This window comes from Eleutherodactylus coqui, chromosome 5, assembly GCF_035609145.1.
Source record: "Eleutherodactylus coqui strain aEleCoq1 chromosome 5, aEleCoq1.hap1, whole genome shotgun sequence".
NCBI lineage: Eukaryota > Metazoa > Chordata > Amphibia > Anura > Eleutherodactylidae > Eleutherodactylus > Eleutherodactylus coqui.
Window position 1 is genome coordinate 89,216,670 of NC_089841.1, and position 26,319 is coordinate 89,242,988.

Below are 26,319 nucleotides of genomic sequence, written 5' to 3' on the forward strand. Positions count from 1 at the left end.
AGATTTAAAAAAAGGCTTGAATAACCACTATTGTAGGGTATATAAATTTTTGGGAACATACACATTTATGTATATATATCTATACCAGGGGTGTCAAACTCATTTTCACTGAGGGCCGCATCAGGCTTATGGTGCCCTTCAAAGGGCCGATTGTAAGGCCGCCTGCAGACGGCCGGTCTGATCCTACTGCGAGAATTCTCGCAGTGGGACTCGACCCGGGCCCCTGCAGGAACCAGCGCGGCACTCACCTGCTCCAGCTCTGTGATGGGCCGGCCACCGGCGATGAGCGGAGCCAGCGGCCGGGGAGTGACATTTCTGTGCGGGGCTCTGCACAGAAATAGAGCATGCCGCGAATTTTCTGCGCGAGATTTCGTGTGGACAAATCGCGGCCGTCTGCCTAGGATTGTGTTTTCTAACGCAATCCTATGGCAGCTTCCACAGGCGGAAATTCTGCGGGAAATCCCGCCACGGGATTTCCGCCCGTGTGCATGGGCCGCGCAAATACGTGGTGAATGCTCAGGAAACCTATGTATTCACTGCATATTTGCGCACCATTTCAATGGGCCCACGTGCGTTCATTTTTGCAAACGCAAATATACAGGCCTAAGCGATTTTCGATAGCGCAAATACGCAGCGTATTTGCGCGACCGAAATACAATTACACCCGTATGAATGAGCCCTAATAGTGACCCTGATAGTCACCCCAGTAAAAGTAATGACCCCCACAGTGGCCCAATTAGTAATATTAACCCCCTCAGTAGTAATACCCCCATAGCAACGTTAAGCCGCTCCCCTCAGCAATAACCCCCCCAGTAATGAAGCCCCCTCAGTAATGACCCCCCAGTAACAATAAGCCCCCCTCAGTAATAACCCCCCCCAGTAACAATAATAAGCCCCCCTCAGTAATGACCCCCCCCCCAATAACAATAATAAGCCCCCCTCAGTAATAAATGCCCCCCCCCCATATACTTACCTCCTCCCTGCTGTCAGCGCCGCTCCTCCTCCTCTTCTCGCGCTGATTCCCGGATGCACACGGACATCAGTGTGTTTAGCCAGGAATGCTTCCTCCCCGAGTCCTCTTCTGCTGAACTGAAGAGCAGGGGACTTGGGGAGGAGGATCCTGGCTGCACACTGACGTCAGTGTGCGCCGGGATCAGTGGCAGCAGCGCAATTACCAGCGGGGAGCTGCGGCACCCCAGCTGGTAATCGCTTCAGTGGTGAGCGGCGTCGGCATGCCGCGTGCCACATAACACAAGGCAGAGGGCCGGATTCGGCCCGCGGGCCTTCTCTTTGACACGTGATCTATACAGTAAAACATCTACTAGCATTGACAATTACTAAGGCCGATTTCAAGCAAGACCCTTTTTTTTTTAGCCAAAACTTTGTCTCGAGTAACATTGGTTGCGTCTAATAACACCAGCGTTTGCCGGCCCACGTGACCTTGCTGCTGAACCCACGTGATCTCCTGCTCGACGTCTCCTCCTCCTACTGCTAATGCAACCCACCCTTCTCCATCATCGGCGATGGGTGATACACTAGCACAGTACAGTACTGTACAATTGCACTCCAAAGTAATAGCACAGAGAACACGGTGATAACGCTGAGGACAGATAATGTCACATGTAGTCCTATGTAACACCACAGAGAACACAGTGATAACACTGAGGACAGATGATGTACTGTAGTACAGCAGATGTCACCTGCAGTCCTATGTAACAGCACAGAGAACACAGTGATAACGCTGAGGACAGATGATGTACTGTAGTACGTCAGATGTCACCTGCAGTCCTATGTAACAGCACAGAGAACACAGTGATAACGCTGAGTACAGATGATTTAGTAGATGTGACCTGCAGTCCTAGGTAACAGCACAGATAAAACACAGTAATATGTTCAATAACATGTTAAATGCTCATTTATTCTTTACAGTAGTCTTTTACATTTATTTATTATTGTTTTTGGTATTAAAGACCATATTTATTCTCCATTAAATGTGGTTTGGTGCGTTTTTTTGGAATGTCAAGAACAAATTAATTGGATTTACATTGATTCCTATGGAAATAATTACCTTAAGTAGCAACGGTTTCGGTAAAGCCTATTGCTTTCGGACGGATTGCCAATGTTAGTAGACGGTTTACATATTTTATATATGTATATTGATAGATATGAGACAGACCTTTTTGCGGGCAGAACATGCTTTTGGCTAGATCAGGGGTATCAAACTCGTTTTCACCAAGGGCCACATTAGCCTTATGGTTGCCTTCTTAGGGCTGATGGTAATTATATAGCAAGGACTCATTTACATAAGCGTATCTGCGCAGCATATTACCTGTGCAATTTTTGTGTGCATAATACACAGTGAATAGAACCCATTGGTATCAATAGTTTCATTCACATGTGCATATTTTTTCACACGATGTGCATGTGAAAAAATATGCGGCATGCCCTATTTTGATGCATATTACGCACCGCCATAAGCCATTGAAGTGAGGCTAACGTCATACGATATAGGGCCGTGAATCCTGCCCCAATATCGCGCGCCCCATCCATGTGAATTCCCGTGGATGCGAGGCGTTTACATGTCAACACAGCCTTGCATCACTTCGGGGAAGAAGCTGTGATGCGACAGAAAGCACAAAGATAGAACATGCCGCGATTTGTTTACCGCGTCGCAGTGCCATGCAGAAAAACAATGCTAATGTGTAGGATCCCATTTAGGGTTCATATTCGTGGGAGATTTGTGCGTCTCGCAACGCAAAAAACCTCACGCGATTTTCTTGCCCATGTGAAGCTGGCCTGAGTAGGCGGGCACAAATTCGCAGGAAACCTGCCTATTCACTGTGTATTTGCCCACCATTTCAATGAACCTGTTTGCGTTCTGTTTTTGCATGCGACCCTGCGTCGCTGCCTGGATAACCCCTTTACGGCTTAATGCACGACCTACGGGGTGGATTCGGCGCACAGGCCCTGTGTTTCACATGTGTGGGTTAGATACAAGATAACACAGAACTTCCCATTGAGATAGAACTCAGCCAGTACAACTTCGAATCTTCAGAACGTTTGTAACCATAGAAACAACAGCTGCACCACGTGGTCGAACACGAGTCTCACTAGCCGGAAGTCAGAGAGAACTGCGGGCAGTTATGAAAGCGCTTATGCCAACACTAGAGGGAATACTGTGCTGAATGGGAGTCCGCGTTTGTGGAGCGGAATACCTTTAAGGCTGTATGCTGGGTATCCTACAAATATCACCACAAAGATGGCGCCGGCGCTTAACCTCTAGTGAGCGGCGCTGCTGCTGCGGCGGACAGTGCAGGGGAGGAGTAGCCTAATGTTAAATGCCGGTGTTAGCAGGCAGGTAGAGGGAACCCTGGCATGATGGAGACCATGGAGGCTGGAGGCATAGAGGTGCGCTCCCGGGCTAAACAGTATGAGAAGCTGGAGTTCTTAGGGGAGGGACAGGTAAGTGTTGGAGCTCACTGCTCTGTTATGTTGGTGCAAATTGGAGTTAGGCCATGGCATCCTGGTAGTTGTGATTCTACAGCAGAGCATGTTTCCATGGTGATAGTAAGGGTGCTGGTAACTTTGCATTGTGTCACTCTGCTGCGGCATATGTTGGTGCTATAGAAGGAATGCCAACTATATGGGGATCCCCTTATGATGGACGTATAGGGGGGGGGGCACAAACTGGCAGTCTGCGACCCAGCGGCACTAGTGGATCCTTTTCTTCGCTGTGAATGGCGGGTCTCATACATTAAAGGATTTGTGTACGTACCTGAGTGTCGCTGTGAGGTCTGAAGCTGCTCTTACACAGGCGGATGTAAAATGCGTTTCTGAACGCGTTCGACAGCATTTTAATATGCACGCCATCATTGCAATGGGTGATGAGGTGTGTGTATAAAAACTGCTGAACTGCACTAGAATAGAGCAGACAGCGTTCAAAAATCGCGGCGTTAGAAACGCTATGATCAAACGCTCATCTGAGAAGCCCAATGGAAAGCCAATAGAGGTTTCCCCGCACAGACCCGCCCGTAGGCATTGGGCCTTAGGCCTCCTTCCCACGAACGGCTTTACGCCGCGTAAATTCGCTGCAAAAGTTCGCTGCGTTGCCCCCTGCTATTAGGTTCTATTGAACCTAATAGCACAATGCTCACGATGCGTAATTCCACCGCGGAATTTCGCACCGTGAAATCTCCCGTCCTCACCCGCGGCATGCTCTATTTGCCGCGGGTGTACGCGCTGACGGCTTCCATTGCAGTCAATGGAAGCCGTCCGTTCACGCTATCTCCCGCTGTAACACAGCGGAAGATAGCGTGAAAAAACGCTTCCCCGCCTACCGCCGCGCGTCATATGACGCGGCCGCCGCGTGATATGACGCGGCCGGCGCGTCACGTGACACGGCCGGCCGCGTCATGTGACGCGGTGGGCGTGTCATATCACGCGGCGGCCGCGTCATATGACGCGCGGCGGTAGGCGGGGAAGCGTTTTTTCACGCTATCTTCCGCTGGTAAGTATGGGGTCTCTGGGGGGCGCCGTGACGGGCTTCACTGCGGAATATTCCGCAGCGGAGCCCGTCATGCTCGTGTGAAGCCGGCCTTAGGCCTCATGTCCACTGGGAAATTTGGGTCTGCATGCATACTCCATGCAGAATCCCGCAGCGGGTCCCTCCTTTTCCGCAGACATGAGGCCTGAAAATAACATTTTCCTTACCTGTCCGGACGCTGCGGATCTGCCCTCTGTCGCGGCCGGCTCTTTGGCCCGGCAGATGTGCTCGGCACGCTGGCAGTGTGTTGTGCTCATGCGCCGTGCACTTTTTTTTTTTAAACTCCTGCTCTCCCGCAGCAGAGCAGAAATTCAGCTGCGGGTGTGCCGCGGATCCAGATGCTTCCATAGGCTTCAATAGAAGCCGCGGGAGCCCTCCACTAAAATGGAGCATGCTGAGGGTGTTTTCCCGCACATGCAATGCATGCCTCAGGGGAAAATAACATCTGCAGATATTTAATTACCTGCGGGTGTCTAATGAATCCCTATGGGGCGCGGATCACGCGTGCGAGTGATTCTCTGCGGATATTTCCCTGTGGACATGAGGCCTTAGTCAAACCTTTCTGTCTACTGAAGTATAATTATCACTGCGGAATAAGTTGGCGCTATACAAATAAAGATTATTATTATTATATATTATCATCTTTTTACAAGTTGTTGAATTTTTATTGGCAAAGACTCAATACAGGGTTTTTGTTGTTTTTTTAACTAAAGACTTCTGGGCCAAATCCTGACTGATGGTGACCCATTCTTTCTCATCAGCGCTCAGAGTTAATCACAATTTTTGAGTTTTTGTTTGTCCACCCGCTTTTTCATGGCCATGGCGACAGCGCGGCGTCCTCTGTACTGCACGTGCATGCTGGAGACAGGTACGCAGGGATCACTGCGGGATTCCGCATACGGGATCCAACCTGCATGTAGACAGGCGGCCTTAGGCAGAATTGTGTATACTTTCACGATGTTCTATCTGCTCACTTAATGGTCTTTACACTTCTTTCCAGTTTGCCACCGTCTACAAAGCAAGGGACAAGAACACGGATAAAATAGTGGCAATTAAAAAGGTACGTTGCGCTCTACACTTTAACCCTTTGCAATCCAATTTTGGATTCAGGGCTTCCTAGGGGGCTTTCTCTTTCTGCCATTATACAATGGCGCCATCTGCTGGCTAGAGCCAGTACTGCGGTATGGGACATGCTGGAGAGGCCCCCCAACAACAAAGCAGCCAGTAATCTACAGTAAGAATACCCTGCCGAACGCCTTCTGACGTCGGAGCTGTACAGCCTTCAATCAGAATGTCTTCAGACGTCTGACAGTGGCTTGGAAACGGTTAAAGGGGGTTTCCGACACTTTTGTGTGGGGGAATAACTGAGGACTGGGGAGATAACATAGGTTTCCGTTCACTTCTTGAGTTTTGGCCTGGAAAGAATAGCATGGTGAACTGCCCTATTATTTTTAGCACAAAAAGCCGAAAATGAACAAAAATCTGCTGAAATGGAAATCCATTGGTCTCCTTTTCACCTGTTTTCAATAATGGCTGAAATGGGTTCTATTCGCGTCCCATCCAGCACTGCTGTTTTCAGAATTTAAAGGAGAAGCCATTAAGGAACTCCTGGATGGAAGCATTGACGAAGTCTGAACAGAAGCTAAGATCTACTCAATGATCAGAAGTTGCAAAGTTCCTTCAAAGCCTTTTCCGTGCTCACCATTTCGGAACTCCGAGGTTGCAGTGGTCACGTGTACTTTATGGCAGAATCGCTGCTGAAGCCTGTGATTGGCTGGGTGATCACGGCTCAATGATGGGCCGTGACTGCTGCAACTTCTTTTGGGACTAGACCAGCAGTGAGCTCAGTGGCTGCGATGGACCTGGGGGACATCTGACGGGGGAGTATGCCTAATGGCTCATTTACACGTAACGATTCTCACTCAAAATTAGTTCAAACTAAAGAATTTGAGCGTAAATCGTTCAGTGTAGATGACAAAAAAAAATCACTCGCTGCTCGTTAGCGCCCACTTTCAGTCGGCATAAAATCTACAGCTGGATCATGGGCTTCTCATTCCATGTAAGCGCTCAGCGCATCACAAAGAAGGTCAAGCGAGGAGCAAGAAGCCCACGATCCAGCGGTGAATTCTGTCAGTCTAAGCACTCTACACGAGGGCCAATGAGCTTAGTGGTGACGTCAGCGCTCATGCAGAGCATTTAGCCAGCTGTCGGCCCATGTAAAAGGCCCATAAGTTTGCTGTCTTGTCTTGTCCAATGGATAATGGCGATTGCATAAAAGTAAAAAAAGAAGTTAGTTTCTTCTCCCCTTACGAATCGGATCCGAGAGGAGAGACGAAACTACTCACCTCCAGCCTCTGTGATGCCCTCTGGTTACTATCCCAGTCCTGGGTATAAACAGATGCACCCCAAGACTTTATTTGCCTTTGCAGCAGCTGACTGGCATTGATTACGCCAGTTAAATCTACAGTCCACTAGTACCCCCAGGTCTTTTTCATATCACTTTTCCAGAGCAGTACCTCATTTAGTGTATATTGGTGACATCCATTTCTCCTGCCCATGTGCATAACTTTACATTCATCAATATGGAACTTCATTTGCGATATATATATATATATATATATATTATTTTTTTTTTTTTTTTCCCCCAACCCAAGACCCGACCTTATCTAGGTCCATTTGTAGCCGCACATTGTCCTCCCTTGTATTAATTGTCTTATATAATTTTGTATCATCTGCAAATATTGATATTTTACTGTGCAGTCCCTCTATCAGGTCGTTAATAAATATATTGAACAGAATGGGGCCTAGCACTGAACCCTGTGGCACCCCGCTAGCAACGGTGGCCCAATCAGAGTACGAACCATTTATTACCACCCTCTGCTTTCTATCTCTGAGCCAGTTTTTTACCCAGTTACACACGTTTTTGCCCAGTCCGAGCTGTCTCATTTTATACATCAGCCTATTATGCGGCACGGTGTCAAATGCTTTAGGGAAATCCAGATATACAATAAACTCTCCCAGGTCCAACTTAGAACTTACTTCATTGTAGAAGGTGATCAAATTGGTCTGACATGATCGACCCCTCGTGAACCCATGCTGATGAGTTTTTCTGTTGTTCTCTTTGAGGTATTCTAGGATGCTGTCTCTCAGAAACCCCTCAAATATTTTTCCAATTTTTGAAGTGAGACTTACCGGCCTATAGTTACCAGGCTCCCTTCTTGACCCCTTTTTGTATATTGGAACCACACTGGTAATGCGCCAATTCAGTGGTACAACCCTAGTTTCAACAGAGTTCCTAAATATAAGAAACAGTGGCCTTAGTTTCCTTAGCACCCTTGGGTGTATTCTATCTGGGCCCAGCGATGTCTATATTTATTTTTTTCAATCCTTTTTAACTGGTTCTGCACTTTTTCCTTAATTTTATTGTGGTCACTATTTCCCAAGTGTCCCTCTACCTGTACCCCTGTGTTTCTGTCTGGTTTGTTAGTTAATAAGAAGTCCAGAGTGGGCCTCCTTCTAGTTTGCTCCCGTACAAGTTGGGTAAGGTAGTTATCTTTAATTAATCTCAAGAACTTATTGCCCTTGTGAGATTTACAGGTTTCATCTTCCCGTATTATATCCGGATAATTAAAGTCTCCCATAATAATTCATTTTGGTTTGTTGCCTCTTCTATTTGTCTTATTAAATATGTTTTCTGTTTCTTCTGTTATCTTTTTTTTTGTGGCCTATAGAAAACCCCCTATCGGGGTTACCACTCTCCCTTTCCGGTTTCTATGGTCCCTTCTGAAGAGGTTGTAACCTTGTAAATTCACCGCCCAGTCGCATTCTTCATTAAGCTATGTTTCTGTTATTCCTACTATATCTCTATATTTCTTCAGACATTCTTGCTTCAAGCTCACCCACTTTAATGATCAGACTTCTTGTATTCGTTGCCATACAGCTTATATGGTTGTGGTTATGTTTTGTATTTATTATGCAACTTAAGACCCTATTAGCTACCCTGTCAGTTCTATCTGTACTAACCCCATCCCTCTGCCCGACCCCTGTTATCATTCCTTAATCCTCTAAACCATCCCCCCTACCCTCTATCCATGGGAATACAGAATCCAACCCCAGATGAATCCTTAATGATACAGAATTGAACAGTGCCGAATGGACCCTATTAATTATGGAGGGGTCTGACTGGCTTCCACTATGCCTCTGGCATTTTTTCTAGATGATATAGCACAGCATGCTGCACCAGGATTGTATTTCAGATCTGCCCCAGTGGAGACTTTAGCGCAGATGTGAATCTGGCTTTATCTACTTGTGCTAACAATCACTCACTGACCATCAGTATGTCGGTCAACGCTCGTTACCTCTTTGTACACAGGCAGATTTTATTTTTCTCTGCGGTGAGATGATGGATCCTTATAACGATAGTTTGTCCCCATACAGATGTCATTTATTGGCTGCATGTATCCCAGTTTACACAGAGAAATGTGCAGCCAAGCAGCAAGCCGATAAATTAGTGCCTCCATGTTGATTGGCTGATCCATTGGTCCCTTTAGACGGCCCAATTTTCAGGCTAAGGAGCATTTATTTGGAGGAACACTTGGGCCCAATAATCAGCCTGTTTTAAAGGACCATTAGTTGTGGCCGTTTGAACTTTTTCAAAACTTTTGACGTCAGAAGTTTTGATCCATGGGGTGGTCCAGGTGCTGAGCGCTGTGCCCATTTGGCTGTCGTTGCATATGTTGTATGGAGTCCATGGGCTTTCTATGGAGCCTGTACCCTAACCCTGCTCTGAGTGGCGTTGTAAACTGCCAAATTGGCACAGCTTTGGATGAGCGCTTCTGCCCATTCAGTTAAACAATCGGTCTCAACACCTGGACCCCCACTGATCAAAACTGCTGACTTGTCGCTATGACATGTCAAAAGTTTTGAAAAAGTTCAGTTACTCTTTACAGTCATAAAGCTTTATTTAGGCCCTTGTCAGTAAAGGGTATTTCCACCTTTGCAACCATTTTTATTTCGTTTCTTCAGTAAATCTAAAAGTATACAGATCCCATCACTTCTTTCTATTACATGTCACAAGGTAATTTCACTTGCCTTTTTTTCCTTTTTTTTGTAGTGTTTATATATTAATCTAATTTTTTTGTTCTTTTATAGATCAAGCTGGGTCACCGAGCAGAAGCCAATGATGGTACATCCTTTATATTTGTTTTCAGTTCTCAATGTAGTGTAATCTAATTCCACGGCTTTTACAACTCAGAGAAGAAGGGGATACAACCTGGACCTCATTAATCGAGTGGATTGTATCTGTGTTTAATCCCTTCTTGATCCTATAACCTAAATGGGTCATGTTGTGACAAAGCAAGGATGGAGTGGGCTCGGGAGTTGATGGCCACCGTTTCAATGATTAGGTGGGACTTGTTTCAGCATGTACTGAGAAACTGAAAGACTCGCGGTCCCCTTTTTCCCGCTCTGCTCCTCAGTCCTTGCCATTGGACTTGAAACGTTAGCAATCACTGGACCATAAGGGGCTCACAGGATCGGTTACGACTCGAATGGGAGGCGGAGGCAGCCCTCGGTTTGATACAGTACAGGCATAAATTGCAGGACGTCCTGTACCACGTGACTGAGGATTGGGCACGTGTGTGCCAGCGCTAGTTATTTAAGAAGTGCTTTATTTACAAGTCCTAAAATAATTGGTGAATGTTATTTTTTTTTTCCCATCGGATGACCTCTTTAACCCCGTGACGACCACCCATGTCTTTTGATGGCAGCCGTTAAGGGGTATTAATCTTCAGTGGCATCATTTGACGCCACCTTTATGAGAGGCCCGGCACTGGTCACGCGTGCCGAGGGAGAGTGGGTGCTTGCTCTAACGCTGTAGACCCAAAAAAAACTCACCTCCCCCCCCCCCCCCCCCGTGTTTAACCCTTTACGCGCTGCGATCAGTGCAGCCACAGCATGTAAAAGGCTGACAGAGGGAGTGGGCTACCTCTTACTCATCTGGCTGAGCTTCATAGGCTTACTAATACACTACTACACTGAAGTATGGTAGTGTGTTAGAGGAATGATAAAATATGGTAATAATCAAGTCCCCTGATAGGACAAAAATAAAAAGTATATAAAAGTTTTTTTGGCCGGTTTTTTTGTTTGTTTTTGTTTTAACATTGTAAAGGGGGAAATGTGGGATTTTGACAGATGTGGTATCGCTGCATTCATAATGACCCAGAGGAAAAAAGTTAGTACATTATTTAACCTGCGCAGTGCATGTTATGAAAAGAAAACATTACAAAATGGTGAAAATAGTTTTGCCTATCTTGCCTTACAAAAAAAATACAACGCTATGGCTCTTGGAATGCAGCGATAGAAGAGCAGATCTTGAGGGGAAAAAGTTTTAGTTTTTTTTTGTATACAAAAAATAGCAAAACCTAAAAAAGCTGTATAAATTTGGTATCGCCGGAATCGTGCCGAGCCAGAGAATAATTTTATCACATTATTTATTTTGCACACCGAAGGCCATAAAAATGATATCCAAAAAACAAATAGCAAATTCCCCCCCCCCCCCCCCCCATCCCATTTGAAAAAAATAAATGAATAGAAGTTCTACAATACATTAAATGTACCCAAAAATTATGCCATTGAAAAATACAACTTGTCCCGCAAACAACAAGCTCTCGTATGGCTGTGTCAACGGAAAAATTAAAAAGCCATGGCTCCTGAAATGCAGCGACTGTGTTTTAATAAATAAATAATGAATAATTGGTTGCTTCGTCACTAAGGGGTTATTATTGAATTTGTATAATTTTTAGCAAATCCCTTTTTAAATCTTCCCCTCTTCCCCCACATCTGCACAATCTGGTCATTTTCCTGTCTCATTGACATGTAAATGATCTCCTCACCTCTCTTGTGCCCCCCCCCCCTCCCCACTTGGGGGGTTTGTAATAAACTTTTATGTGGCTACTGAGGAGAAGTCTGGGAATGTTCTGGTCACTGACCTCAATCTGTGCGCTGTCAGACCAAGACAGGGATATTGTATCTGTGTACTCATTAACGGAAGGCTGTTTACCTTCCTTCTCGCTGACCTGACTACAGGAGACATTTAGTCTTTGGCTGTGATGTCTTTCACACAGGCCAGCGCAATATCTGTCCGAGAAACTCTTGTAAAATTGCGATGTTCACTGCGAGTATGCGCACTGCTGAATATGCTATTTTAATGCGTGTTCTTCGCGAGCATTAAAATCACATGCATGTTCGATAGGAGAAACTAAAAATTGCGTGTGTGGTTTTTTGTTTTTTTTTTTTTTTTTTTTTTAATTCATTTCACTTTACCCATTGGACTCGCGGGAAAATAGAGAAAAAAAGAAAAAAAAGAGCATCTTCTATCTAACAGCATCTCTGCAAGAGGGGAAAAAAAAATCGCACCTGTAAATAGACCAATTGAAAACAGTGCCCAAAACTGGCTTGTGTGAATGCACCCTCAGGGCTGGTTTCACGAGCCGAACGCAATATCACTCTCATGCGATGTCACCGCGGATGCTTTAGTACAGTTTCGATCATTTGGCTGGGCTTTTAGCCGCGCTGGAGGATCAACAAGTGTTTCCCCTTGTTTTCAGTGGGTTACCTCACATCGTACTCGGGTGCACATCGTACGCTGTGCAATGTTTTTCCTGGCCCCATTGAAATCAATGAGCCATGCGTTCCGAAGAGAGACATGCCACAATTTTTTTCCCCCTGCACTGCGAATAAGGAAAAAATGCTCATCCTTAAGGCTGTGGTCTCACAGGACTGAATTCCAGCAGCACTCTCGTGGAATGGCCGCACCGAAAAAACGTGAGAATTCCGCTGGAAAAGTGCTGCTTCAAAACCTGCGTCCTTTAGACCTGTGTGTCCATCACGACCTGTTTTACAGCAAGCAGAGATCTTTAAAACTACAAGGAATTAAGAAACCAGTTTCCAATTTTTTATTTATTTTTTTATAGCGCTTCATTTTCTAAAGAACAGCATTTATTTGCAAAACCATGAATAACCTTTCTAAGTGATGAATGGGTACGGCGTGATGTGATGCAGGTTTTCAGCATTGACAACATTTTCCTTCAGGACACTCTGTCCCCGTTCGTTCTGGCAGTTAATCCTACGTGTATCCTGCATGTACGGCGCTGTCAGATCCAACAAATGTGTTCAGTAGTGATAACCAGAGATCTGACAAGTTTTCGGCACCAGCGTGCATCACAGCTCCCGCCGTTCTTGTCACCAGATGTCAGACGCACGGCGCTCCTGCTTGCCAGTAACGCATGAGATCGTCATGTTGCATCAGGGCTCTTCCTGCAAATATCTGCAGAATCTGTTACTAATAGAATGTTCTTATGTCGCAGGTATAAACAGAACTGCACTAAGAGAAATCAAGCTTCTACAAGAGTTGAGTCATCCCAATATTATAGGTGTAAGTATACGGCGTTCTTTCTCTGCACTGCATGGAATTCCACTTTCTAAATGTGCATAAAAAGTTGGGCAACTTTACAAATAACTCAAAGTAGTCCCAAAAGGTATTTGCTACACCGGTTGCTTTCTGAATTCTGCCGTTGAAGGGAAACCGTTTTATCTCTACTGGGCTGTCAGATAAGAGATTTCAGAGAATAACAGCAAATGTCGTAAAGTGAAGAAAGACATGGTATTTAATTTTTAAACCCCCACTGATGTTTGCCTCATTGGATTGGTGATGTGCTCGCCGGCGGTGGCCTCCGCTCTTTCATCTGTGATGATCTGGTGGATTCAAGAGGGGTTTTAAAATCTAAAACTCTTCCTATTTATTAACTAATTTTTTTTAACATTCATTTTTTTTTCTTTTTGTAGTGACCAAGGGTCTGTTTAGACGAGCCGATTTATCGTTTGAACGAACAATGTCAGAATTTGTTCACTCAGGCAGCCTGTTTATACAGGCAGATGCATTGTTGGCTTCAAACTAATAATCATTCAGTCGTTCTCATTCACTGTATTGGTGACTGAATTATCGGTATTTAAGCCAAGCGATTGGTGAACGAGCCAACAATGGTTTTTATGGCTGCATACAATGAACGACTTCTACTTCGTTGGCTGTGTTTAGGCTGAAGGATCATTTACTTTGCTCGTTTGACCGATAATTGCTCCGTGTAAAAGGGCCTTTAGCTCTTAAAGCGACCCTCCAGTTTCGGGACAAAATACTTTCCCAGTGCGGAGGGTGAAGGAGATATATTGCCTGATCTTCTCAGCCATCTTTCTGCTTGTTCCAGGAGGCAAAGATGGCGGCCACCATTTTTTTTATTTTTTTATTTTGACGACACTGTCATTGATCTGTGATGGACCGATTTTTGACCACATGGGCAGCGCTGGCCAATCACAGAGCAGGTTTAGTACGTCAGTAGTCTTAACACTACCAAAGCCCTGTAGGTGATTAGGTAATCTAATGATGGTGGTGAACGTCTTGGCCACCTGAAAACGCAAACTGTAAACAGTGAAAAGGAGTGACAAGCAAGAAAATAAAGTACAGATAATCTAGTCCCTCCACCCCTTGGCCCTGAAATTAGAGGGTTGCTTTAAAGGGTTTTTATTTTTTTTTTGCATTTACACTTATTAAACAAAATTGGGACCCCAGATATTCCAGGACTACTGTTAGAATAGCGCGACCTGCTGCTCCGAGGTGGTCACACCTGCTCAGTTTTGCTCCCCTCCCTGCTCCACTGGGTATGTGGAGGGATCCCTGGTGTGATGAGCGGCCGCTGCTAAAGTTGTGCGTCAGAGATGCTGCACAAATGATAAGATTGCGTTACTGCAGTAAGTTTCTCACTATCACTTCTGACAAGCAGAGAAGATTCTAGAACTTCCGAAACATCCGTGGGCCACTGCAACAGAGAGAAGCAGGTGGAGCAGACAATAAAACAGCAGGTGGCGCTGTTCTATCATTGGTGCTGGAATACCTGGTATAGAAAGTGATAATTGTTGGCTGGATTTAACTAGAAGCAGCACTTCTTGGGATAGGCCTTTAACTTTGGAATTGTCCTCAGAACTGTGATAGCAGGAAACAAAGTTAGAAGTTTTATGGCCCATTTGGTTGCTGAGAGCACATGTTGCAGCAGGGGATTCTGCAGGGCTGAGGTCTCATTACATGTGTGTCTTCCTTTTGTGATTTCTTTATGTACCACACACTACATCTCTGACCATGCTGCATGTAAGCAGCACAACGGTTGCCTATAATCTGTTTATAGCCAATATGAGAACCGTTTGACAAGGTCATTCATGTTTTGCAGTAGTGATTATACGCTGTCTGTTAAGTAGATCTCTCAAATTGTAAATGGTCTAAAATTAAAATGACTCACAAATTAAAGTAGTTTATGGAAATGGTTCAGCAAATCTTTGTCATTGCAGCTTCTGGATGCATTCGGTCACAAATCAAACATAAGCCTGGTGTTTGATTTCATGGAAACAGATCTAGAGGTAAGCAGCACATCCGTATACAACATATTAAAGAGGTTTTCTGGGCAAAAACTATTAATGACCTATCCTCAGAAGAGATCATCAATAGTTTAATCTTCCGGGACCCACCGCATGGTACCCCTGGCGATCACCCCAGCCTGCTGTCACTGCAGCGCGCTGGACGTGCGTTGTAGTAGATGGCACCAGAAATTGAAATCTGCTATTACAATCTGCACTTCCACCTCTGACATCGGCGTCGGACACGGAAGTGTACTAGCAGATTTAGCATCCATTGATTTCAATGGGAGTAAAGCCATCTAGGCTACTTCCGGTGCTATTTACTATGATGCACGTCTGGCCCGCTGTACTGACAGCTGGCCGAGCGATCTGGGGATCCTGTGCGGCAGGTCTCAGGTCATCAATACTTAATCACCTATCTAGTCACTCGTGTTTGGCCTGACCTAATGTCTTTTCTGAAAAACCCACTTTGATACTCTGCTCACATCATTGTCAGTCTTTCATTAGCTTGCTGTTTTTGTAGTTGCAAACTGTTCACTTCATACAGACAGTATATAATATTAATGTCCTTCTTTCTTCAGGCCATTATAAGGGATACAAGCTTGGTCTTGACTCCAGCACATATTAAGTCTTACATGCTGATGACTTTGCAAGGACTGGAATATTTACATCATCTGTGGATCCTTCATAGGGTGAGAGATGCGACACCAATTGCAGCTGATGGACTCTGGCAGTCCCCCCTCCACTAACTCCCTTCAGTATGATCACACTTGAGAGGACCCAAGGTTACGTATAGTCGCTCCCTCCATGGCTCTGGACTCTGTGATCTTGAGAGTGGGGAACAAGCAGAGCAGGCTGTGTCTTAGAAGAGGCCGCTGTCTCTTTGCACAGATCAGCCACAGTATATGCACTATTTACAAGTTATGTAGAAAAATGATTAGTGGTCATAATAGTTTCTCCATAAACTTGGAGGTACACTTTAAGTTAATCATGACCACAGGACAATCCCCATGTTATCCCTGGAATGAACATGTACACTTGAGCATGCATGTTTGTTGGAGAGATAGGGAGCCGTAGATAAAATGCAGATTATCCTCAATTCAGTGGGACTAATCTGTATATGAATGACCCGACATGGAACCCAAGGTAAGAACTGACATGTCAATTTTCTTTCCACACGCTGATTAAAATCTCCCATGTATAGACTATGGCGCAGATTGCCATTTATGTGATTTGGCTGCTTCACTCTCAGATTTGATGCAGATTCTGCACTGATTCCAGATTGCATCCACGCCGAGATCTGCTGCATGAGCAGCGCCCGGACGCTGAGTGGTGACTTGGCGCACTAAAACATGAAGACGCCGTGTCCACGTTAAACCTACTTCACACATCCAGTTTGTCTTTTATAGGACTTGAAGCCAAACAATCTGCTCCTGGATGAGAATGGGGTCCTTAAACTGGCTGATTTTGGTCTGGCAAAATCATTTGGGAGTCCAAACAGAGTTTACACTCATCAGGTGGTGACAAGGTGTGTGACAGGCGCAGCGTACAACTACATGGAGTAAAATTTCACTTACAGTATTTATATCGCAACTGCCTTTTTCTTGGAGGTTGGGGTGGGGTGGGGTGATGGGTTCAGTGGCAACTTTGGGTCGTTGTGAAATGACACCTCGAAGAGTTAAATACTTCTCTATGTGCAGCTAAACTAACGCATTGTATACCATTCTTCTTATAATGAAGGCAAATCCTTACTCTTTGTGCTCTTTTAGGTGGTACCGGTCGCCAGAGTTACTGTTTGGTGCCAGGATGTATGGTGTCGGTGTGGACATGTGGGCCGTCGGTTGTATTCTAGCAGAACTCTTGCTAAGAGTAAGTTATATACCGGTAGTTAAAGGGAATACGTCGCCAGGTTCGAACAACGGGCAGCATGAACCCCGGGCATCCATGTACATTGCTGTGGTTCTTATTCTCCCCCCACCCCCCAGGATGCGCAGCATCCTGTTTTTTGTATTTTTTTTTTCTATTGGCACCATTGTGGATTTCATATAACTTTTGATTATTTTGTATTACATTCTTTTTCTTGGAGACGGAGTGACCAAAAATGTGTGATTCTTAAAGAGAAATCTTTAAGTAAAACATGTATCTTTAAATTTTAGGTCCCATTTCTACCTGGGGATTCTGATCTGGATCAACTTACAAAAATATTTGAGACCTTGGGCACTCCAACAGAAGAGCAGTGGCCTGTGAGTATCCTGCCTGCCGGAAGGGGAGTGTTACAAATGGCCATCAAACACAGAGCTCGAGGGCAGGGCTGAACAGGGTTTGATGGCATCTACCTTTTGTGGAGTTTGAGATCGATCTACAATTTAATCTAACCAAATGGAGAAATCCTGGTATTTGCAGATGTGTAGACCTTCAGTTGCACTAAAAGCCATTTAAAGAAAGCCAGTGGTAATTGTGGAGGCTCAAGTCTCAATATGAGTTGCTAATGAGACTAATGGACCTTTTAAACAGGACGATTAGTATTCAGAATCATTCAGGCTCCCACAGGAATCTGGACGATAATCGTCTCATGTAAGCGCATGCAGTGACTGAATGGGAATTGAGAGACCATAAAGCCTTGTGCTTGCAAGGGCTCCATGTGCAACATCTAGTATGTGTAGTATGGCAGATATTCTCCCACATCCTTGAAGGAATCTGACAAAGAAAACAAAAACTTCCTTATGCCTCTGTATGAAGTCGATGAGATCAGAAGCATATGGAGGTACACTAGATCACTGATTTGTATGAAAACCAAGTATTCTCCACTTGAAGCATTGCTTCTAGGTGAAAAAAATCTCCGTAATATGGTGCCATATAGTAGCGCAGAGTGTCTATAGCTTGTAAGGCCTCATGTCCACGGGGAAAATGAGGCCCGCCGCAGATTCTTCATGTAGAATCCGTAGCGGGTCCCTCCTGCCCTGCGGACATGAAGCCTAAAAATCAGAATAAAATCACCTGCTCCGGACTATGCGGATCTTCCTTCCTTCGCGGCCGGATCTCTTTCTTTAGCCCAGCGGATGTGCTCGGCACGCCCGCCGGGGCGAAGAAGATCCGGCCGTGAAGAAGGAAGAACCACATCGTCCAGAGCAGGTGAGTTTAATTCTGGTATGGGTCTCCCGCGGATCCGGACGGCTTCCATAGGGCAAAACACCTCCAGCGTAAAAATTGCATCCGCGTACGTACGCGCGTGAAAAACAACGCATCCGCATGCAATAAAATACTATTTTAAGCTGATCCGCACTGCATCCGCAGCAAAAATCCATATTACAAATTGCAGCGGGCCTGATTTTCCCCGTGGACATGAGGCCTTATGCCTCATTTCCACGGGGAAAATCGGGCCCACTACGGATTCTCCATGGAGAATCCGTAGCGGGTCCCTCCTTCCCCCGCGGACATGAGCGCTTAAAATAAGAATTAACTTACCCGCAGTGGACCGGGCAGATCTTCTTCTCTTCTTCATGGCCGGATCTTCTTTCTTCGGCCGGCGGATGTGCTCGGCACGCCCGCTGCGTGCCGTGCACATCCGCCCGGCCGAAGAAAGAAGATCCGGCCGTCAAGAAGAGAAGAAGATCTGCCCGGTCCACTGCGGGTAAGTTAATTCTTATTTTAGGTCTCCCGCACGAAAATGGAGCATGTCGTGTTTTTTGTTTTGTTTTTTTTTTTTTTTTCATGCTCCCCTTTTTTTTTTTTTTTTTTTTTTAAATTCCCTTTTTATTGACATCCACGGGTATTTATCTACCCCCGGGTGGTCAATGCATCCCTATGAGATGCGGATCCGCATGCGGGTGATCCGCTGCGGATTTTAAATCCTATTTTTTGCCCATGGACATGAGGCCTTAAGGTTCGTTCACATCTGCGTTGGAGACTCAGATTCAGCAGAATATCCCAAATGAAATGGCGTAGAAAGCTGCACTATTTTCATCCAGGAAAGCTGAACTGACCCATTGTAGTCAGTGACTACACTACTCTGATCCAGCGGTTCCCAGAGCCTGGGCGTAAGTATGAATGTGCCCTAATAATGGCTGGTAGGTTGTAATTTATAAGATGCACCTGCTGAAAGGTAGTTTATTATATTGTCCCTTTTGGATTTTGCAGGGTATGTCTAGTTTACCTGATTACGTCACCTTTAAGAGCTTTCCGGGGACCCCCGTCGATCGCATATTCAGTGCAGCAGGAGATGACCTCCTTGAGCTTCTACAGGGTTTGTTCACTTTCAACCCTTGTTCAAGATACACAGCTTCACAGGTACGTTGAGTCTAATGAAATATGAGAAATTAGTGTTTTAATTTTTCTTATTTTCTCCATTTTGGGAATATTTCCACATTATTCTTTTAGGAGGTTTTGTCCTCAAGCAGAAATTGCACCCCTCCTTCCCCCCCCCTTCCTATTGGTGTTGACAGTGTCCTAGCGGTGGGTACCTCCACTCTGGAGGATTCATATTGAGTGTAATGGATGTCATATGATAACATTTCTGCGGGGGAAACGCCACTAACTTTATTGCCATAGGCTTCAGCAGCCAGACATCTAGCGATCCGCTTCTTGCCAGGAGAAAGGGGGGTTGTTCTCAATAGGTAATCTGATGCATGGACAATCTACTCCTGCCGCCTTTTATTGGTGGTCTCTCCATCTGCTAAGATGTCATCAGCAAGAATTGGGCAGTTACACAGATTTGTCTTTCATTATTTTAGGCATTACAGAAAAAATATTTTAGTAACAGACCTGCACCGACACCCGGGCACTTATTACCAAGGCCAAACTGTTCTGTGGAAGCGCTGAAAGAGCAGCAAAACCTTACGCTAGGGAGCAAGAGGAAACGGGTGGAAGGCCCCGAACAGAGTAAGTCGCTGACCCATGCTGGTTTGTGTTTTATACTTGACATTTGAATGAAGGCTTAAAATAAATCCATATAAGACCTAACTTGCACGCGTGAATATCACTAGTTCCGTTTGATATGGAAGGAACTCGCGCGTGAAAATGACAACATATTTATTTTTTTTCGCAGCCCCTCTCCTCTCTATGGGGAGAGAAAGCCGCAGCGGAATGCCGATGGCAAAATCACTCCAAACCCGCAGCTAAAGGCAGCAGGCTTTGAAGCTGCGCTTATTCCGCGGAAATCTCATGGTTTTTCGGTGCGGTCATTCTACGGGATTTCTGTTTAGAGTGCAGATTAGTTTCACATACTTTTTTATGACTGACTGATCCAGAAAATCCAATAATCCAGAAACCATGTTGTGCAATCAGTGCCCAATTAAACAGGATTTTCTTACAAAACACATTGATCACCTAACCCTTTGATTGTTGAGTCTCCCCTCGAACCCTGCGTGCAGTCTGGCTCTGCAGCCCCCACCCCCTCCTGTCCCTTTCCTTGCTACCCTAGAATCAACTGGACAGGGGCAACATATAAGGGTCCTTTTACACAGAAGGACAATCATTCAGTTTCTCGCTGGATTATGTGAGACTGAACAATAATCATTCAGTGGAAGTGCTGCCGCTGGCTGAGCGACCAACAATAAGGCATTCGCTTATCGTTCATCATTAGAGATGAGCGAGTATATTCGCTAAAGGCAATTGCTCGAGCGAGCATTGCTTTTAGTGAGTATCTCCCCCGCTCGAGACAGAAGGTTCGGGTGCCGGCGCGGGGGAGTGGTGAGTAGCGGCTGTCAGCAGGAGGTTGTGGGGGGGGGAGAAAGGGAGAGAAAGAGATCTCCCCTCCGTTCCGCCCCGCTCTCCGCCGCAGCTCCGTGCCCGCTGCCAGCACCCGAACCTGCAGTCTTGAGCGGGGGAGATACTCGCTAAAGGCTATGCTCGCTCGAGCAATTGCCTTTAGCAAGTATGCTCGCTCATCTATATTCATCATTCAGTTAGTTTCTGTATATAATCTATGTACCTACGTACATAGCCCTATACTCAGCATATAACTGAATGATGAATATAGATGAGCGAGCATACTTGCTAAAGGCAATTGCTCGAGCGAGCATAACCTTTAGCGAGCATCTCCCCCGCTCAAGACAGCAGGTTTGGGTGCCGGCTGCGGGGGGGGGGGGGGGGCGGAACGGAGGGGAGATCTCTCTCTCCCTTTCTCCCCCCCCCACACAACCTCCTGCTGACAGCCGCTACTCACCACTCCCCCGCGCCGGCACCCGAACCTTCAGTCTCGAGCGGGGGAGATACTCACTAAAGGCTATGCTCGCTCGAGCAATTGCCTTGAGCGAGTATGCTCGCTCATCTATATTCATCATTCAGTTATATGCTGAGTATAGGGCTCTGTACGTAGGTACATAGATTATATACAGAAACTATCTTAATTTTTAGTTTTTTCTTCCATAGATCTCATTTACTTGGTATTTTTGTGATACTGATGCCATATGGGTCTTGCGTGGTAAAAAGTTAAAGGGGTTGTCCCGCGCCGAAACGGGTTTTTTTTTTTTTTTCAACCCCCCCCCCGTTCGGCGCGAGACAACCCCGATGCAGGGAAGTAAAGAAAGTTTACCGGAGCGCTTACCTTAATCCCCGCGCTCCGGTGACTTCAATACTTACCGCTGAAGATGGCCGCCGGGATCCTCTGTCTTCGTGGACCGCAGCTCTTCTGTGCGGTCCACTGCCGATTCCAGCCTCCTGATTGGCTGGAATCGGCACGTGACGGGGCGGAGCTACACGGAGCCGCTCTCTGGCACGAGCGGCTCCATAGAAGACTGCTGAAGACCCGGACTGCGCAAGCGCGGCTAATTTGGCCATCGGAGGCCAAAAATTAGTCGGCACCATGGAGACGAGGACGCCAGCAACGGAGCAGGTAAGTATAAAACTTTTTATAACTTCTGTATGGCTCATAATTAATGCACAATGTATATTACAAAGTGCATTATTATGGCCATACAGAAGTGTATAGACCCACTTGCTGCCTCGGGACAACCCCTTTAACTTTTTTTTTTCCTCCTTTTCTTTTCCAGAGGACATTGTGAAAAAGTTGAACTTCTGACTTCAATCACCAATCCCTTATTACCAGCAAAAAAAAATTGCTGCTATTGCAAAAAACTTTTAACTTGGAGAGCTGCGCTGAATCTGACGATCAACTTTGTGATATATTGTATAATAATTCTAACTACTGTTCATAGGAACAGTACTTTTTTTTTTTTTTTTAAACCTTAACCCACCTGTAGATACCGCTCTACTCTGAAGATTCGTGAAGATGAATATTTATTTTTGTGCTTTTATACAAGTCCTCTGCTTGCAGCTGAAATTTACTGGAATGATTGCTGCAAATGAGGAACCAATGGATATAGAAATGTGACCGAGAGCACCCCCTTGGTAATACCTGTAACCCTGGAAAGTCTGACCTTAAAGGAATTTTCTTTAAAATACAAAAAAAAGGCTTAATTTTCTATTTTTCTTCTGATCTTATTGTCTCTTATTGCAATCAAAAGTGCAAAAGATATAAAGAATGTTGTGTGTCCTGGGGATCATTCACCGCCCCCTCCTTTCCCATACTCTTGTGACAACGGTCTGCGATGGGAGACTAGAAATATTAAGCCCCACCCCTCAGTTGTCTGCAAGATGAAAGTGGAAGAGATCATTAGTAAATTAACCCCGTGTTCTCTGCAGGATTTCCTCAGTATAAAATCTGCATTGAAATCTGTCATTGGTGCGGATTTACACTTTGATTCAGCTGCTGATCCACAACTGATTTCGGTTTTTTAACTACTGCTGTAAATGGATAACTGGGATTGAACAGGAGCAAAAACTCACCTACCAATGGCTGCTCACATACCTTCACTCCTTTCACCTCCAAATGCTGAACGCTTGCTGCAAGCACGAAGAGCGCAATGCAAACTGTCACCCAGCAACTGCCACTCAGCGCCGCCATCTTTTCTCAGTGACGGGCAACCCACTTCCACATCACCTGACTGGCGGTGGTGACGGCAACTCAGCAGTGACTGTGTGTGCTGGCAGTAAGCGTTCAGTTTTTGGAGGGGAGAGGAGTGCCAGTACGTGCAGGCAGTGAGCCGCCATTTGTCAGTGTGCTTACATGCTCCTGTTAAGTCAGAGTTATTCATCCATTGAGCTGGAAGTCCGGATCCGCAGCTGAATCTGAAATCAAAACTCTGCACCAATGGAGAGATTCCGCGCCAATTACGCTACCTGTGAACACACGCTATGGTGCTTTCAAACAGACCACAAATGCAGCTAATCCACAGCGCCAAAGACAGCGCATAAATGGTACGGTTTTTGCTGCAGGCTTTAAAGGGGTTGTCCCGCGCCGAAACGGGTTTTTTTTTTTTTTCAATAGGCCCCCCCGTTCGGCGCGAGACAAACACAAGGGATGGGTTAAAAAAAAACAGTTTAGTACTTACCCGAATCCCCGCTCTGCGGCGACTTCTTTCTTACCTTAGCAAGATGGCTGCCGGGATCTTCACCCACGATGCACCGCGGGTCTTCTCCCATGGTGCACCGTGGGCTCTGTGCGGTCCATTGCCGATTCCAGCCTCCTGATTGGCTGGAATCGGCACACGTGACAGGGCGGAGCTACGAGGACCAGATCTCCGGCACGAGCGGCCCCATTCACCAGGGAGAAGACCGGACTGCGCAAGCGCGTCTAATCGGGCAATTAGACGCTGAAATTAGACGGCACCATGGCGACGGGGACGCTAGCAACGGAGCAGGTAAGTGAATAACTTCTGTATGGCTCATAATTAATGCACGATGTACATTACAAAGTGCATTAATATGGCCATACAGAAGTGCTTAACCCCACTTGCTTTCGCGGGACAACCCCTTTAACCTTTGTCTTACAAAAGCTTTAGGCCTGTTACACACGGGCTGCAAAATCGCACGATTTTGTAGTGATGCGACATCGCTACAAAACGCGCGTGTGTGTGAAGCCCGTGGTTTCCAATGGGTTCTTTCACATGTAGCCTGAAAGAACCCATGAGCTTCACATACATGCGTTTTGTAGTGTTGTTGCATTGCTACAAAATCGCGCAATTTTGTAACCCGTGTGAAACAAGCCTAAAGTCAGCTGCCAAGATGCACAGCATAAATTGACACGCTGCAGATTTTAAACGTGCTGTGGAATTTTTTTAGTTCATGTAGATCCCTTTTTTTTTTTTTTTTTTCTCTCGTCCACTTGGCTTGTATGGTCAGGGTATGTTCACATGGTAGAATTTTCTGTGTAAAGAAAAAAAAAAATAAAAAGGAAAAAAAGCATAAACCATCCTAAACCCTGCAGTATTTAGGCCTCCTTCACACGGGTGCCACAGCATCGCCGCAAGAAAATTGCAGCGTTATCAACTCTGGTCTGTGCGATATCGCTGCGTCTTCTCGCAGCAATACTGCGATTTTGTAGCGCTACAAAGTCACGCAACCTGAAAATAAGCCCTAACTGCCAAAAAAAAAGTATACTTGAGAAAACTTCAAGGGAAAAAAACGCAATAAAAAGCTATCAAAAAGTCGTATGTATTCCAAAATCATACCAAACTACAGGACGTCCTGCAAAAAATGAGCCTTCTCGCAGCTATGTTGATGGAAAAATAAAGTTATAGCTGTCAGCAAATGGCGGCAGATAGTAATTTAAAAAAATGAAATCTCTTTGAAAAGTAGTACAGCAAAAAAAAAAAAAAAAAAAATATATATATTTGGTATCGCAGTAATCAGACTGACCCATTGAATAAAGTATCAGGTCATTTTTTTGTTGCTGTGTGTACATCATAGAAACAAGACTCACCCAAAGATGGCGGAATTTTTTTTTCCTTTTACCCCATTTCACTCCACTAAGAAGTAAAAATTTTTTTTTTCCCAATACATTATATAGTACCCTTGTAAAAGTACAACTCGGCCTGCAATAAAACTAGCCCTCAAATAGCTATGTTGATTAATAAATAAAAGTTATGATATTTTTAATGGGGGAGGGAAATGAAATTGGGGGGGGGGGGGGGGGAAGGGATGGTCCTTAAGCGGTTAAGGTACCTTTTACAAGGGGGCCAATACTCACCCGAAGTGATTTGGGGCAATCGTTGGCCCGTGTACTGCCACTGAGTGAGAAGTTGCTCACTGAAACGTAACGACTACTGAGCGGCTTCTTGCTCAATGCAAACAGGAGTCACTCAATCTATGAATGACTGCCTGTTCCCAGTGAATGGTGGTGGGCAGCCAGAAAAGATCTGCTTGCTCTGCTTTGATGAAATGGCAGACTATATATTGCTCCTGTGTGAAAGCACAGAAGCTATAGTCGCTGGGATGGTTGCCAGGAACATAAGTGCGTGACAGTCATACCGTGTAAAGGTACCTTTATCTGGAAAGATAATTATGGTATTGTATATACAGGACGGTCTTTGTACATTTTTGCTGGGGCCTGGTTACTGTTGTAAGGCCCGCTTGCATAATACAATTAGGTGTAAATGCGTGCAGCGATAAATTGTTGGATTATTGCTGATGGATCTTTCATGTGAGCCTAAAACTAATTGTTTAACTACTGCAAATCTTTTGGTATAAACAGGCATCAAAAAGATTTTCTGAATAAAAGGCATTGGCAGATGGGGTGGCTAGAGGAGCGGTTATAATCAATGACCAATCGCCACTACCCAATTCATTATGAATGATATACGATGGCTAGGTCACTGATGGTTGCCTGCTGCTTTCAGTTTATCTTGTGGTGTATACGGGGCTTTAATCAGTCGCTGACAGTTTATTAAGAGCAAGCCATCCCACTGACCATGTAGTGCTCTTGGCAGGCATCGTGTTATATGGGACGAGGAGCGGAGTAGATCAATATATCGTTTTATGGGGAACGATTCAGTGTAACTTGGATTTTATTCACTTACATCTCTTCATTCTCAGCTTAATGGTCCAGTGGGCGGTCCTATCAGTGATTTATGGCCATTTCTGTTCATAGTCCAAGACAGCTGTCAGTCCGTACGTTTTTTGTGTCAACTCCTCGCATCACTTCAGGGAAGTAGCGATCTTAGGATCAGCAAGTGTTTCCCATTGTTCTCATGTGTTTTCCAGCCCCATTGAAAACAATTGGTGAGGTGTTCTGAGGAAATACCTAAATCTAGGACATGCCATGTGGGGGGAAAAAATCACTCATATATATTACACCATTCAAAAGAACGGGGTTCATCTTTGTGCGTTACACAATGCACAAACCTCGGGTGATCTCAAATCTACTTAAAATAAAAATCTTGGTATTTGTATAGCGCCAACTTATTCCGCAGCGCTTTCAGGTAATTATTCTCACTCGGGGATCGAACTTGCAACTTTCAGGTCGTAGGCGAGAGCTTACA

The 26,319-nt window shown here is 45.3% G+C and overlaps 1 protein-coding gene across 1 annotated transcript; it reads left to right on the plus strand.

Moving 5' to 3' along the window:
• Positions 1–3,282: 3,282 nt before the first annotated feature.
• CDK7 (cyclin dependent kinase 7) lies at positions 3,283–22,175 on the plus strand. Its single transcript, XM_066602829.1, has 12 exons — positions 3,283–3,462; positions 5,544–5,603; positions 9,695–9,728; positions 12,910–12,977; positions 14,936–15,004; positions 15,583–15,693; positions 16,411–16,529; positions 16,771–16,870; positions 17,158–17,244; positions 19,139–19,288; positions 19,732–19,879; positions 21,991–22,175. Exons 1-12 carry the CDS (start codon positions 3,376–3,378, stop codon positions 22,017–22,019), a joined length of 1,062 nt encoding a protein of 353 aa, XP_066458926.1. The 5' UTR covers positions 3,283–3,375; the 3' UTR covers positions 22,020–22,175.
• The last annotated feature ends 4,144 nt before the right edge of the window (positions 22,176–26,319 follow it).